The sequence below is a fragment of the Hyperolius riggenbachi genome, chromosome 3 (assembly GCF_040937935.1).
Source record: "Hyperolius riggenbachi isolate aHypRig1 chromosome 3, aHypRig1.pri, whole genome shotgun sequence".
Classification (NCBI taxonomy): domain Eukaryota; kingdom Metazoa; phylum Chordata; class Amphibia; order Anura; family Hyperoliidae; genus Hyperolius; species Hyperolius riggenbachi.
This window is the reverse complement of record NC_090648.1, coordinates 267,249,465-267,263,631: the sequence shown is the minus strand read 5'-3', so window position 1 is coordinate 267,263,631 and position 14,167 is coordinate 267,249,465. Positions and strand designations below refer to the sequence as shown.

The window sequence follows — 14,167 nt, the reverse complement described above, 5'->3', positions numbered from 1 at the left end:
TAGCTTGAAGGGAGGGTGGGTGGGGTCTTTAGCACTGAAAGCAGTGTGTTTCACAATACCATGTCTGCTGACAGTAAAATGGAGGCGAAAATTTTTGCTCAATACAGCTTTATGGGGCGAATCGAACTTCCGCAAAAGTTCGCCTGATGCAGGCGAACGCGAACCCCCAAAGTTCGCCTGGAACCGTTCGCCGGCGAACCGTTCGGCCCAACTCTAAGTACCAGCGGTCTCTGTCCCCTTAAGGACCAGAGACCACTGGTACAAGAACGACGGAATCTCAACGAATCACCGCGCATACCCACCACATGCCGTGATCCTCAGGACATAGACTCTGCTGTCTTTATGACGGCAGAGTCATGTGAGCCGGTCAGGAGCCGCTTTCATTGGCTCCTGACCGTGTCTATCAATGTAAACAAATGGGCGCAGCTTACATTGATAGACACACCCAGGAGCCAATGAAATCGGCTCCTGACCCGCTCACATGGCTCTGCCATCATAGAGACAGGCAGAGCCTGTGAGCTGTGGTGAGAAACGTCGGGTTTGAGCAGCGCGATCGGCGGGGAGCAACGGAAACTGCGAATGCACACTGCGGACGGTGGTTGGAATCTACACCCTGCTAGCCAGGAGCCCACTAAAACAGGGTGTAGATTTCAATCACCGTGGCCCTAAAGTAGTTAAGCAATACCAGTTGCCTGATATCCTGCAGATCCTTTGCCTCTAATACTTTCAGCCATAGACCCTGAACAAGCATGCAGCAGATCAGGTGTTTCTGACATTATTGTCATTTCTGACAAGATTATTCTATAGCTTATTCCTGGTGGGATTCAGACATTCCTGCCAGTGGTGTAACTACAAATCATGGGGCCCCCTGCATACCTTTGATGGGGCCCTCCAATGTTCACATCCTTCCCCTTGGTGGCCCTCACAGCCTAGTGGCGCATCTTGCAAGGGCCTTAGAACAACTGTGGACATCATAATCTGCACACCCATAACAAGAGTAGCCACCCCAATATGAAGAATGGACCACTTTATCGTAGGTAGGGAAGTAGTAAAGGCCCCCTTACAGCTCTGGCCCCCCGCGAGTGCAGGGGCTGCTCCCCTCTAGTTACACCCCATGACTCCTGAAGCTAAATAGCAGGGCTGCCAGGCAACAGGTGTTGTTTAAAAGGAAATAAATATATGACAGCCTCCATATATCTCTAACTTTAGTAGCTTACTCTTTAGTAGCTTATTCTAACTTACTCTTTTAAGTTAAATACAGTAAAGTTCTTTAATTCAAATACTGGCATTCCAAATCCTGATAAGTAAATATTACTTTTTGGGGGTTCAGGAGGTCTGAAAATGAAGTTAGGATTAGGGTTGGGTTACTGTGATGTGAGTATTTGGTTATTGTATAGTTCAGGTATAGGTTTATCCGAGGTAAGCAGTTGGTGATAGTAAATAGTACTGGGTTAAGCTGCTGTTGGCAATAAACTGGGAAATAGGTTAAAGTTAAAGGGAGTCTGAAGACATTTTAAAAATAAATAACATATACCAAAGGGAGGGAGAAGGCTCTGAGTCCTATAGAGTCTTCCCGTTCTCCTCCCGGTCTCCCATGCTCCCACACAGGCTCCCCTCGTTAGCAGTCCATGACTGTTCTGTCGTGGACTACTCTCTTCTGGACTTCCGAAGTCTGTACTGTGCAAGCGTGAATTCCCTCTCTCGAGTACTCGCGCATATACAATGAAGAGGCGCCAGTCTTTGGGAGCCCGAGCACTTCCGAAGACTGCTGAAGTCTCCCGCGTCTGGAGATTCAAATGGAGGAGCCTGCGGGGAATAAGGAGACTGGCAGGAGAACAGGAATTCTCTGTACAGGGGCGTAGCTAGAAATCATGGGGCCCCATAGCAAAGTTTTCAATGGGGCCCCCCTAAAAAAATCTATAAGGCATCTTATTGCCCCGTCGCCCCACCCTAAACCACAGCTAAACCTATTCTCATACAGAGCCCTCCCTCTACCTATGCGTAACCCTAACCACCTCCCCTGCTGATGAAAAACCTTAACCACCCTGCCACTGGATACCCATACAAATATTGGTTATAGCAGGTGGCCAAACTTCAGTCCCTGCTATAAATATTTGTATGGGCACAAATGGAAGCCCTCAATATCTACAGGGAGTTTTTTTGTGGCGGGGGTGAGCGTTAAGGTTTAGTGTACTTAAAGTGAACCTAAACCGAGTAATATTTCAAATAAACACATAATGTATCTATATGTGAATATTACATACTTACCTCACTGTCAGTTCCTCTAAGAATCTCAGAATTTTCTTCTAACAATGATATCTTCTAGTTCTGACAACATTTTGTCAGAACTGAAGAATATCATTTGCTGTCAGTTATATTTCAGTTGTTGTCAGTAATAAGAGAAAGGGCAACTGATGTGCAAGGTAATGTCCATGTTTCCCTATGGCTCATATGGGTGATGTTAAAGTTTAACAGTGTGCTGACCAGGAAGCTGTTATGGGCTAATGGTCATTTTTAATATGTAGGATGGAGAATTCTGTTCCCAGTCTGCAATCCAGATGATTGAATTAAAGTGCACAAGTCCCAGCAGTCTATTAAGGGCCTGTCATATTAACAGGAATGTGCTCACTGTATGCCCAGTGTCGCGGGGGCAGCGTGTTGACAACAGATAGTAGCCAAAGTTTAAACTTGCATAGTAGCAGTATCTTACATGCCCTCCACAGTTTGCAGCATGTGGTGCAGAGCTTGCAATTGTTAGTGGATGGGCAGCACAATGGCGCAATAGTGGAAAGCGCTCTTGCCTTGCGGCATTGAGTCCCCAATTCAAAGCCCAGGCAGGGAACTATCTGCATGGAGTTTGTATGTTCTTCCTGTGTCTGTGTGAGTTTCCTCCCTGCACTCCGGTTTCCTCCCACACCCCAAAAGCATACAGATAATTTAATTGGCTTTCCCCTAAATTGGCCCTAGACTACAATACATACAGTACACGATACATACCTAGACATGTGTCTACGGTAGGGATTAGATTGTAAGCCCCTCTGAGGGACAGCTAGTGACAAGATAATATACTCTGTATAGCGCTGCGGAAGATGTCGGCGCTATATAAATACATAGGCCTCAATTCACGGAGCTTTATCAAACACTTTATCAAACGTTTGATAATTTTCCTCATGGGTAAAATCTAATTTTGAATTCACAAAGGTGTTATAGATTTATTGATCATTTCATCAATAAAACATTCGATAAATCTATAACACCTTAGTGAATTCAAAATTAGATTTTACCCATGAGGAAAATTATCAAGCGTTTTTTATAAACGTTTCATAAAGTGTTTGATAAAGATCCGTGAATTGAGGCCATAATAATATTAGTGCCACTCAGACCTCTGGGTATCATTAGCAGCAGTTGACAAAGGGATGCTGCATATCCGGCAGTGACACTGAAGACTGGGAACAGGATTCAGCGTTCCAGTTCTGCCTCCAGTGTATGGCGGTGTGAGTGTGCAGAGACCAACAGGTGTAGATTTTGGCAGAAATGTGCTAATATTCAGCATTGATGGTTTTATTTTTTGTGTGCTATTTTAAGTTTTTAGGCATTCACTTATTGTCTATGTATATGTGCAGGGTTTCCTGATTTTCTGTTGACTGTGTTGTGTGGAAAGGGAAATATTCCACTCACCCCAAGTTGCCACATTCCACACTTGCACTTTAACTATTTATAACTGCAACAAAAGAAACCTGAGGATTTGAGGCAATCGTCAGCCTCAGTGAGTCCCTGGAGGCTCCTCTCCTCTCTCTCGGTCTCCCTCTCTCTCTGGCTGGCTGCATTCCTCTCTGCTGCTCGTTCCGGGGACTGTGTGTAGCAGAGGGGAGGGGGAGGAGGAGAAACCACGTGCAGCTCAGTATCACTCTGTTTCCTGCCGGAACTAAAAACTAATTGTCGGCTGGAAACAGAGGCGGAAGGAGAAATAGTCCCTTTTCACCAGCCTACGTCTGTGCAATCTCCTTGCAGGGAGAGGGGGAGAAGAGGACAATGTCTGCACACAGTCATGCGGATTGCGGATTGAGGAAAAATAAAACACAGACAGCCAGGACCTCTGGGCCCCCTTGAGGCGTAGGGCCCCATAGCATTGCTATGGTTGCCATGGTGATCCCTACGCCACTGTCTCTGTAGGACCCAGAGCCTTCCCTCTACTTAGGTAAAGACTAACCAGCAAGCTCATGGTGAACCAGAAGTCATTGGAGTGTGTGAGTGGCTACAATGGTCCTAAAAGCCCCCTTACTAAAATACTAAGGAAAACAAAAGTTTGTACATAGCAAGGAAATGAGCAGCGCTACTTAAAAACAGATGAGTGCCTACCTGCAAAAGAGTGCAAGCCCCACTTATGGGATAAAATACACACTGAGCATACACATGACCTGTCTACCACTGGAGGATGTTGGTTTCCTGTAACAGCTTGCATGCAACTTGTTAAGTACTCGTCCCTCCCACTGCAAAGAAGTCAATCCTCCATGGGAGAGGACTTAACACTAACTAAATCCTACCTATGCATATGCATAGCCTGGGCACGCTACCAAGTAAAATTGAAAATTGCGCAAAAAGTGGGATCAGCGCATCACCAGGCCGCCTCTGAATGGCCTCCGATCAGATATGCGCTGAGCCGCCCCCCCCCCCCCCCAGAGACTGCAAACGCACCTTGAACCTAAACAGAGGCTCTGCATATACACCAGAAGCAAAGCTGTTAAGTGGGAGCGGCTGACCAAAAATGAATTAAATTAGTACATAGCAAAGAAATGAGCAGCGCTACTTAAAAACAGATGAGTGCCTACCTGCAAAAGAGTGCAAGTCCCACTTATGGGATGAAATACACACTGAGCATACACATGACCTGTCTACCACTAGAGGATGTTGGTAAAATTGAAAATTGCACAAAAAGTGGGATCAGCGCATCACCAGGCCGCCTCTGAATGGCCTCTGAATGGCCTCCGATCAGAGAGCCCCCACTTTTTGTGCAATTTTCAATTTTACTTGGTAGCGCGCCCAGGCTATGCATATGCATAGGTAGGATTTAGTTAGTGTTAGGTCCCCTTCCCATGGAGGATTGACTTCTTCGCAATGGGAGGGACGAGTACTTAACAAGTTGCATGCAAGCTGTTACAGGAAACCAACATCCTCCAGTGGTAGACAGGTCATGTGTATGCTCAGTGTGTATTTTATCCCATAAGTGGGGCTTGCACTCTTTTGCAGGTAGGCACTCATCTGTTTTTAAGTAGCGCTGCTCATTTCCTTGCTAGTATGTACTAATTTAATTCATTTTTGGTCAGCCACTCCCACTTAACAGCTTTGCTTTTGGTGTATATGCAGAGCCTCTGTTTGGGTTCAAGGTGCGTTTGCAGTCTCTGGGGGGGGGGGGGGGGGGGGGCTCAGCGCATCTCTGATCGGAGGCCATTCGGAGGCGGCCTGGTGATGCGCTCATCCCACTTTTTGCGAAAACAAAAGTTTGCTTTCTTAAAACAGAAAGAATTTGCAATAATTCAGGTTGGAGTGAGCTTGAGATGTCTCCCAGTGCATCACTTCTGAATATATGCAAATTACCATTGTTACCCTTAGAAGCTAAACACACCTCCAGAACCGCTGGAATGCAATGATGTGTCAGCTTGTTAAGTTTTACAGAGCCATAATAATCCAACATGCATACAGATTGTTTCAGATTTGTTCTCCTTAGGTAAGTATCTGTTTTTTAAATTTCCAACAATGCTTCAGACTCCCTTTAAAGGAGTCATCAGGAGGGGAAATGCTAATATAAGTGGTACTTACCGGGGGCTTCCTCCAGCTCCAAGCTCCCAGACGTCCCTTGCCGCAGCTCTGCCCGCAGCCGTTCGCCGCAGGTCCGTCCTGGTCCCCGGCGATGATGTCATAGCGACCTCCAGGTCGCTCTGTACTGCGCCTGTGCGAGCGGCTCTGTCAATCACCGCCACGTGGGCCGGAGCGGACTGCGGCGAGGGATGTCCTGGGAGCTTGGAGTTGGAGGAAGCCCCCGGTAAGTACCAATTATATTAGCATTTTCCCCCCTGATGACTCCTTTAAGGATCATTTATTGGGTTAAGATTAAGCTTGCTATCCTTCCCATTGTTTATCTGCTTCCTTTCCTTATAACAGAGTTCCTTTTTCTTCTTCTTATGTTCTTCTAATCCTGACAGGACTTTTTGCAATTTACTAATTGCCTAACTACAGAATTTTATGCTAAAATAATGATTTTTTTCTAATCAGATTGTACTTTGCATTTGATAAGACATATTGTGCTAATTACTGCAATGAAATGTAGTTCAAGTGAACTTTCGATGCTCACCTGCAGTCGCCATGTAGGTAACATCCTAATTATCTACTGCGAGATAGACAGGATAATTGGTCAGAGACAGGAAGTTCTTTTACTCTGTTTCCAGGGGGATATTAAGAGTGGATTATTGCTAATTGAAAAAGGAATGACATGTTGTTGATCTGAATCTGTGGCCAGAAATATCATTACTCAGAAATTAATAATTTAGTGATGTTAAGTCTTGCTGCAAACCCTGCAGTTAGACTTTCATTTATTTTGTCTTATTCAAGGCTACAATGTCAAATCATTTTCTAGTTAATATGGAGCGAGATCAGAGGTGAAAATAATTCTGTTCTGTTTTCTCCTTTTTCCCTATTGCAGGTTTATTTACCATAATGAAAAAAATAAATATATAAATACTATTCAAACATCTTTAACTTGAAAGATTTTAATTAACATTTTTGATTAAAATGTAAAAGTTATACTTGGAAACGTGTTGTAATTGTGAGCTCTTTAATTTTATAATAGTCCATTATTGTCAGTCTCGCTAATATGGCTGAGCCAGTAACTACGAATTTACTTTGATGAAAATTCATTTGATCTGTTGAGAATCACATCGGACAGATCAAGCATCAATGAATTTTAGTAAAACAAAACTTTTTCTGTGTTGCTTCTGTTTCTACATTAAGGCTGCTTTCACAGTGGGACATGACAGGCGCACGTTACAGCAGCCTGTAACGCAGCCCAACTCACAGCAATGAAAGATCAATTCAATTCCCAGCCACGGTATGTAAGCTGGCTTTTGATATAGTACAATTCCGTGGATTAAGCAAGCTAATTTTTCTTTTGGATTGATCATAATGGTACATACTAGGCTGGCTTCAGCATGTAGTGTGGTTGGTGGTATAGTGGTTAAATGAGTTACCTACCGCACACTGAGACCTGGGTTCAATTCCCAGCCCAGTCTGGGTTCAATTCCCAGCCATGGTATGTAAGCTGGCTTTTGATATAATACAATTCCATGGATTAAGCAAGCTAATTTTTCTCTTGGATTGATCATAATGGTACATACTAGGCTGGCTTCAGCATGTAGTGTGGTTGGTGGTATAGTGGTTAAATGAGTTACCTACAGCACACTGAGACCTGGGTTCAATTCCCAGCCCGGGTTCAATTCCCAGCCACAATATGTAAGCTGGCTTTTGAAATACTACAATTCCCTGGAAGATGAGATGAGTGAGATTCCTGATGTCATAAAGCAGTGTAGGCCTGCAATTGAATTCAATGAGATTTCTGACCTTAAAACACTGCTTTGTATTAAATCCAGATTTTTTTCTGGGACTTTTGATGTGTATTTCAATCAACCATGTCTTCCTCCAGGTATTAGACCCCATGAAAGATCTTTTCTATTATTTTTTCAGTCAGCAGAAATTTTTTAAAATTTTGAAGTTCGCCTCCCCATTGAAGTCTATTGTGGTTCGCGAAAGTTCGCGCGAACCGAACCTTCCGTGAAAGTTCACGAAAATCGGAGGTTCGGCCATCTCTAATGCTCAGTACTGTTTTTTTTTTTTTAATTTGCCGCATGTGCCGTTTTCGTTTGATAGTATGCGTCAAAAAGTACGCATCACGGACGCATCAAGAGACGCATAACGCGGCTCTGTATAACGTCCAACTTCAATACTAACATGCGTTGCGTTAGGGGCACGTTATGCGACCTTAACGTCGCATGAAACGCAACGTCTTCGTGTGAAAGAGCCCTTAATCTAGTAAAATAGATCTAAAAATCCCATTCCAATTTGCTCACACGATATTGCTATGAAAAGTTCTTTCCCACTAAGGTCCCTATTACACTATTGTGGTGCGACTTTCAGGGACCTTTTACACTTAATGTATTGCTATGCATTTTGTTGCATAGCGCTTTAATGTGTTTTTTTCTCCATAGTAGTGCATTGTAAAAAAAAAAAAAGCTTTTTTTTAGCGGATAGTATCAAAAGGGGCCATGGAGAAACAGGGACGCTGGACTACACATCAATAGAGATGGCCCGAATGGTTCGCCGGCGAATGGTTCCCAGCGAACTTCCGTGGTTCGCGATCGCGGTTCGGTTCGCCCCCATAGTGCATCATGAGGGTCAACTTTGACCCTCTACATCACAGTCAGCAGGCACATTGTAGCCAAACAGGTTACACTCCCTCCTGGAGCCCCCCCCCCCCCTTATAAAAGGCAGGCAGCATCAGGCTTTTCACTCACTCATGTGCCTGCAGTAATTAGTGAAGCTGCAGACTCTCATAGGGAAAGCTTAGTTAGGCTCTTGTAGGCTTGTTAGCTCTGATTCTTATTGCTAAAAAAGCACCCCACAACAGCTCTTTTGAAAGCTCATCTTGTTCTTGTGATCTATTTTTTTAACCGTTTTTTAAAAATAATGAAAATGTATTTAATTTTTTTACGGAAAGCTGTATAATAGAGTATTTGGGTGTGGTTTTACTTTTTGGCCACAAGATAGAGATACAGAGTTAGTGTGTTCTAAAAATGGAAGACAGAACCAAGTGTTTACATGTGTTTATATTTATTTATATACAGGGGCGTAGATACTCATGCTGGGGGAGGTGAAGCGGTTTTAAATGATGGAACTGAATAAGGTTAAATGCAGCATAAATGTCCATAAGAAATCAATACTATATTACCAGATACCAATTTTATTCTTTCTGCAAATGATTCGTTGACACATATGTGTTTAGGCTCATTTTGAAAGTCAGCTATTGTTAAACAGGTTATTTAGAACTTACCTCATATACATTGAATTGTGATTGTCCTCTAGATAATTCCCGATAGCTCGTGGTGAATTCACCAATGTAATCATGACTGTAAAATGGAAAAAACTTTCATTTCAACTTCCATTACAAGTTTTGCTAAAAACTGATTGTCTTTGGTACTCTGTTCTGAATAAATCTGCATTAGGAACAGAATATATAAATATATTCTACATAAAATATACTGAAGAGCATCTTATACGTTAAGGAAACTCCTTGACTGTGTCTTGTCATATACATTTCTTGCTTTTTACGTTACAGAAAAATACTTATGTAGAAAGGTGTAAACAGCAGGGTCGGCACTTACATGAGGCAACTGGGCAATTGCTTAGGGCACCCAAACTGGCTAATGGGTTTCCAGTTCTCCCCATTAGTGTATAGTGGGCCCTGGCAGAGAAGATTCATCTGTCCAGCCAGTGTGCTCTTCCATCAGTCCATGCACTCCTGTCTTCATCCTTGCTAGCCGCATCAATCTTCTCAGTGACCTTGTGTCATGCTATGTGAGTCACATGTGCTCACTGAGTCACTGAGTATAGGAGCCAGTGGGGATAAAGACATGGAGCATGCAGACCAATGGAGGAGAGCACTGGCCAGAGAGATGAGTTGCTCCACTTCTTAATTCTCCGCAGGAGCCCCAGGGACACTTGGAGGAATCAACCATCCACTCATAGCTGACTGCTTAAAGTAAACAAAGCTCTGCTTTACAGCCTTACATTTTAGCATGAAAGCCCACAGGGAAAAATGGAAGACTTCTGCTTCAGCATACACAGAACTGTATAATTCTTAACCACTTTACCCCCGCGCGTACGGATTTCTCCGCCCCTTTTTCCATCCTTTCACCCCCAGGGACGGAGAAATCCGTACTCTGCGCACTCCCGCCGCTGTCCGCGCTCTCGCTCGTAAACACGCCGCCCGCCGCTAGTAAACACGCCGCCGCCCGCTCGCCCGGAGATCAATGAACGGGAAAATCCATTCCCGTTCGTTGATCTCAGCCCCGCAATGATCTGCTGCCGCTCGGCTGAGCAGCCCGATCATTGTGAAAAAATAACAAAGTCCCAGCCTCTTTCTACTTCCTGCAAGAGTCCAGAAGGACGCTTGCAGGTCGTATGAAACAAATTGGTAATGGTGCCATCTTGTGGCCAAATAGTAAAACTACATCCTAACCATTTTTTACACACAAATAAACTTGTTTTACACAAAAAATTAACTCCTTACCTCCCACACTCCCCAATTTTTTTTTTTTTGTAATTAAAAAAAAAATAAAAATTTACAATTTAAAAAAAATACATAAATAGTTACCTTAGGGACTGAACTTTTTAAATATTTATGTCAAGAGGGTATAACACTGTTACTTTATAAACTATGGGCTTGTAATTAGGGATGGACGCAAAACTGAAAAAAATGCACCTTTATTTCCAACTAAAATATTGGCGGCAAACATTGTGATAGGGACATAATTTAAACGGTTTTATAACCGGGATAAATAGGCATATACATTTAATGGGTTTTAATTACAGTAGCATGCATTATTTAAAAACTATAAAGGCCGAAAACTGAAAAATAATAATTTTTTTCCCACATTTTTTCCTATTTTCCCATTAAAACACATTTAGAATAAAATTATTCTTGGCATAATGTCCCACCTAAAGAAAGCCTAATTGGTGGCGAAAAAAACAAGATATAGTTCATTTCATTGCGATAAGTAATGATAAAATTATAGACGAATGAATGGAAGGAGCGCTGAAAGGTGAAAATTGCTCTGGTGGTCAGGGGGTAAAACCCCTCAGTTGGGAAGTGGTTAATATAGCTGTTTGGCTCATAATAAGTGGTAGACAAAATAAATAAACATCACAGTGACTAACACAACAGGTGTAATAAAACGTACTGCAATTGCAACAAATTGCAATTGAGAACCATGCCTCTGCAATTACAATCTAAAGGAATGGGTTGGGAATATGAGGTGAGGTGACCACAAAGCAGGTCATTTCGGTACCCGGTGCTCAGTGCCGAAGCTGGGTGCCGTCATAGCACTAGTGTCCTTCGGGGATCCAACGAATAGTATTTAACGCTGCTGGAGATTTGAGTGGCAGCAGGTTGAGCTGTCATTCAGCTCACAGTGCACCAAGATCACCGGTGGCACCATAATATGTATGCAGGTGACCAGTATGCTGTATATCTGGAGCTGGGAGTTCCTGGGTTGGAGGTTGAAGGGAATGGCTTAAGTTAGATTTAATGCCTGTCTGAAAAGGTGACCTTTAAGGTTACAGATTAAGTTTTTAAGGGATGGAGAGAGATTAATACTTTGGGATATAGTTCAAAATGAGGGTGGGGAGGCTTGTGAGAAGTCCTGTATACAAAAATACAGCAACAACAGTAGGCAGCACCCACCAAAGAAAGGTGACGTGCTAAGGATGGATCAATACCTCCTTGCCCATGGAGGTGATCAGACAGGAACAACTTGAGCATAACCCAGTACCGTTGTTTTGCAACTTGTGTGAGAAAGGCACAGATGAGATATAAGGCTCTTACATACGCGTGAGCAAAGTCGGCTGAGGTAGCCGAAAACAATCACCTCAGCCGACAATCAAGCATGTGCATGGCAGCCCCTGACCTCCAAGCGATCCAGCTGTCGGATCTACTCAATCGGTGGGCAACTTGTATGAAGCTGCCACTCCCCTGCCCGCTGCGTGACGTCATGCGTGCGCCACTTCATCAGGCGTGCACTGCTTCATCATCCCTTTCCCAATCCGCATTGCTACAGTACACGCCATCAGCTACCCAGCTGACACGCACCGTACTGGCCAGCCAATCGATGTCGCTCAAGGGGATTGTGTACCGATCCCTGATGGGCAACATCAATCACAGTTGTATACTCACCTATACAGTATGTTTTTGAGGTAGATATAACAGAAGGTGATATGTGAATGTGTAAAATAAAGCAGACACAAGTATTGCCCCTAAGCATTGTCCTTTATTTAGCATACCGCTTCCTGGCCCCAGGAGTCCCCCATGCAGAAAAAATTTCATCCCATGCCTGAAAACCCTTTAGCTAGCACTAGGCTAGCTAGTACAAGTGCCCAGCCCCCCCCCCCCCTGATCCCCCAGTAGATAGATTACCCCCCGGCGTCAGCAATCGCGCAGCCTCCCTGCACAGCTTCGGTCTCTCTAAGGGGAGAATCGAGTTTGCGCATGATGTCAGTGTGCGATCCTCCCCATAGTGACGACCGGAGCTGTGCTGGGAGGCTGCGCTGATCGCTGGATCCAGGCTGGGTAATGTATAAATGGGGGAGTGGCGGGGATCAGGGGGTGCCGGGCATTTGTACTAGCTAGTCTAGTGCTAGCTAGACGGTTTTCAGGCATGGGATCTTTGGGGGGACTGGTGGGCACAAACTGGCAAAACCTCCTGAGCGGCGTAACGCTCAGGAGGTTAACTGTTGTGATAAAGGTGCTATTGAAAATCAAATTAAGCAGACCATTCAACCAGACATTTAGGGCCATAAATCAAACCATCATAAATCACGTCTTGCAATGCAGGATTATGCTTATTGTGTTATAGTGTTGGCTCGAGTGTATTTCTGACATGGGGGCCTAACTCAGGACACTTCCCAAATTAAAGAGCTCTGTGCTTTTTCTTGTAGCTCCCTGAGAGAGTTTTCAGGGAGAGGCTGAAAGTCTACTTGCATTTTGCAGGATGTTTAACTAATCTTAGGGATTTGTCTAGTTAAAGGCCCGTACCCACCTTGCGATTCTTCTGACGATTTTCCCGATGACTGAGGTGAACCTCACTTACCGTCATGCGGTGATAACAATGGTCACAGTGGATCAGATCTTTAAAGGGAACCTAAACTGTGAAGGATATGGATTTTTCCTTTTAAAATAATACCAGTTGCCTGACTCTCCTGCTGATCCTATGTCTCGAATACTTTTAACTGTAGCCCCTCAACAAGCATGCAGATCAGGTGCTCTGACTGACGTCAGACTGGATTAGCTGCATGCTTGTTTCAGGTGTGTGATTCAGTCACTACTGCAGCTAAAGAGGTCAGCAGGACTGACAAGCAACTGATATTGTTTAAGAGGAAACATCTATATCCCTCTCAGTTAAGGTTCCCTTTAAAGAGAACCTGTAACAAAAAAAAGTTCCCCTGGGGGTACTCACCTCGGGAGGGGGAAGCCTCAGAGTCCCAATGAGGATTCCCCCTCCCCTGTAGCTGCAGGCAGTCCAGCGCTGGCTCCCCCAAAGTGTCCCGGAATCCTCCCTCGACAAACCTGACAAGCGCTGATAAGCGCTGATTTATTTACCTTTCCTGGCTCCAGCGGGGGCACTGTTGTGGCTTTCCACACAGAGACAACATCTCTTCATACATCAGCTTCTGTGAAGACTCTTGCGGACCAACCAAGACATTCAAAGTCTATCCGAACAATAAACCGTGGTTTACCAACAAACTACGGCAACTGCGGAGGTGCAAGAAGGTGGCGCACAAGTCCAGCAATCGAGAGGACTACAAGACAGCAAGGAACAACCTGAAGCGAGAACTGAGCGCCGCAAAAAGGGGGTACGCAGAAAGGATTAGACGCAACCTGCGATCTAACGACACACGAGCGGTCTGGAAGGGGCTTAAAGCTTCCACAAACTATAAACCTCCCCCACAACATGCGACTCCCAGTACTGAGCTAGCCAAGGACCTCAGCAACTTTTATTGCAGGTTTGAGGATCAGGAGGCACGGGGGGAGCAAGATACAGCACCGGCACACCCCACACCTAGGGCAGATTATCTCTCAGTCTTGAGCCCGCCACCTCCAGCTGTGAGTGAGGCCGACGTCCTCTTCCACCTCTCCTCGCTAAACCCCAGGAAAGCCTCTGGCCCTGACGGCGTGTCACCAGCCTGCCTGAAAACATGCTCACACCAGCTGGCACCCATCCTCGCTTCCATATTCGCCAAATCCCTCCAGGCTGGCAAAGTCCCTGCATGTTTCAAAAAGTCCACTATTATCCCTGTCCCCAAAAAGCATGGTAACTCTGACCTCAATAACTACAGACCCGTGGCC

At 44.6% G+C, this 14,167-nt stretch overlaps 1 protein-coding gene across 1 annotated transcript in view; it reads right to left on the bottom strand.

The window, feature by feature from the left end:
- CPNE8 (copine 8) overlaps positions 1-14,167 on the bottom strand; it is a 372,678-nt gene that overhangs the window by 77,063 nt on the left and 281,448 nt on the right. Inside the window, exon 11 of the mRNA XM_068276306.1 lies at positions 9,098-9,173. Coding sequence (XP_068132407.1) covers positions 9,098-9,173 — 76 coding nt within the window. The remainder of the gene's footprint in view (positions 1-9,097; positions 9,174-14,167) is intronic.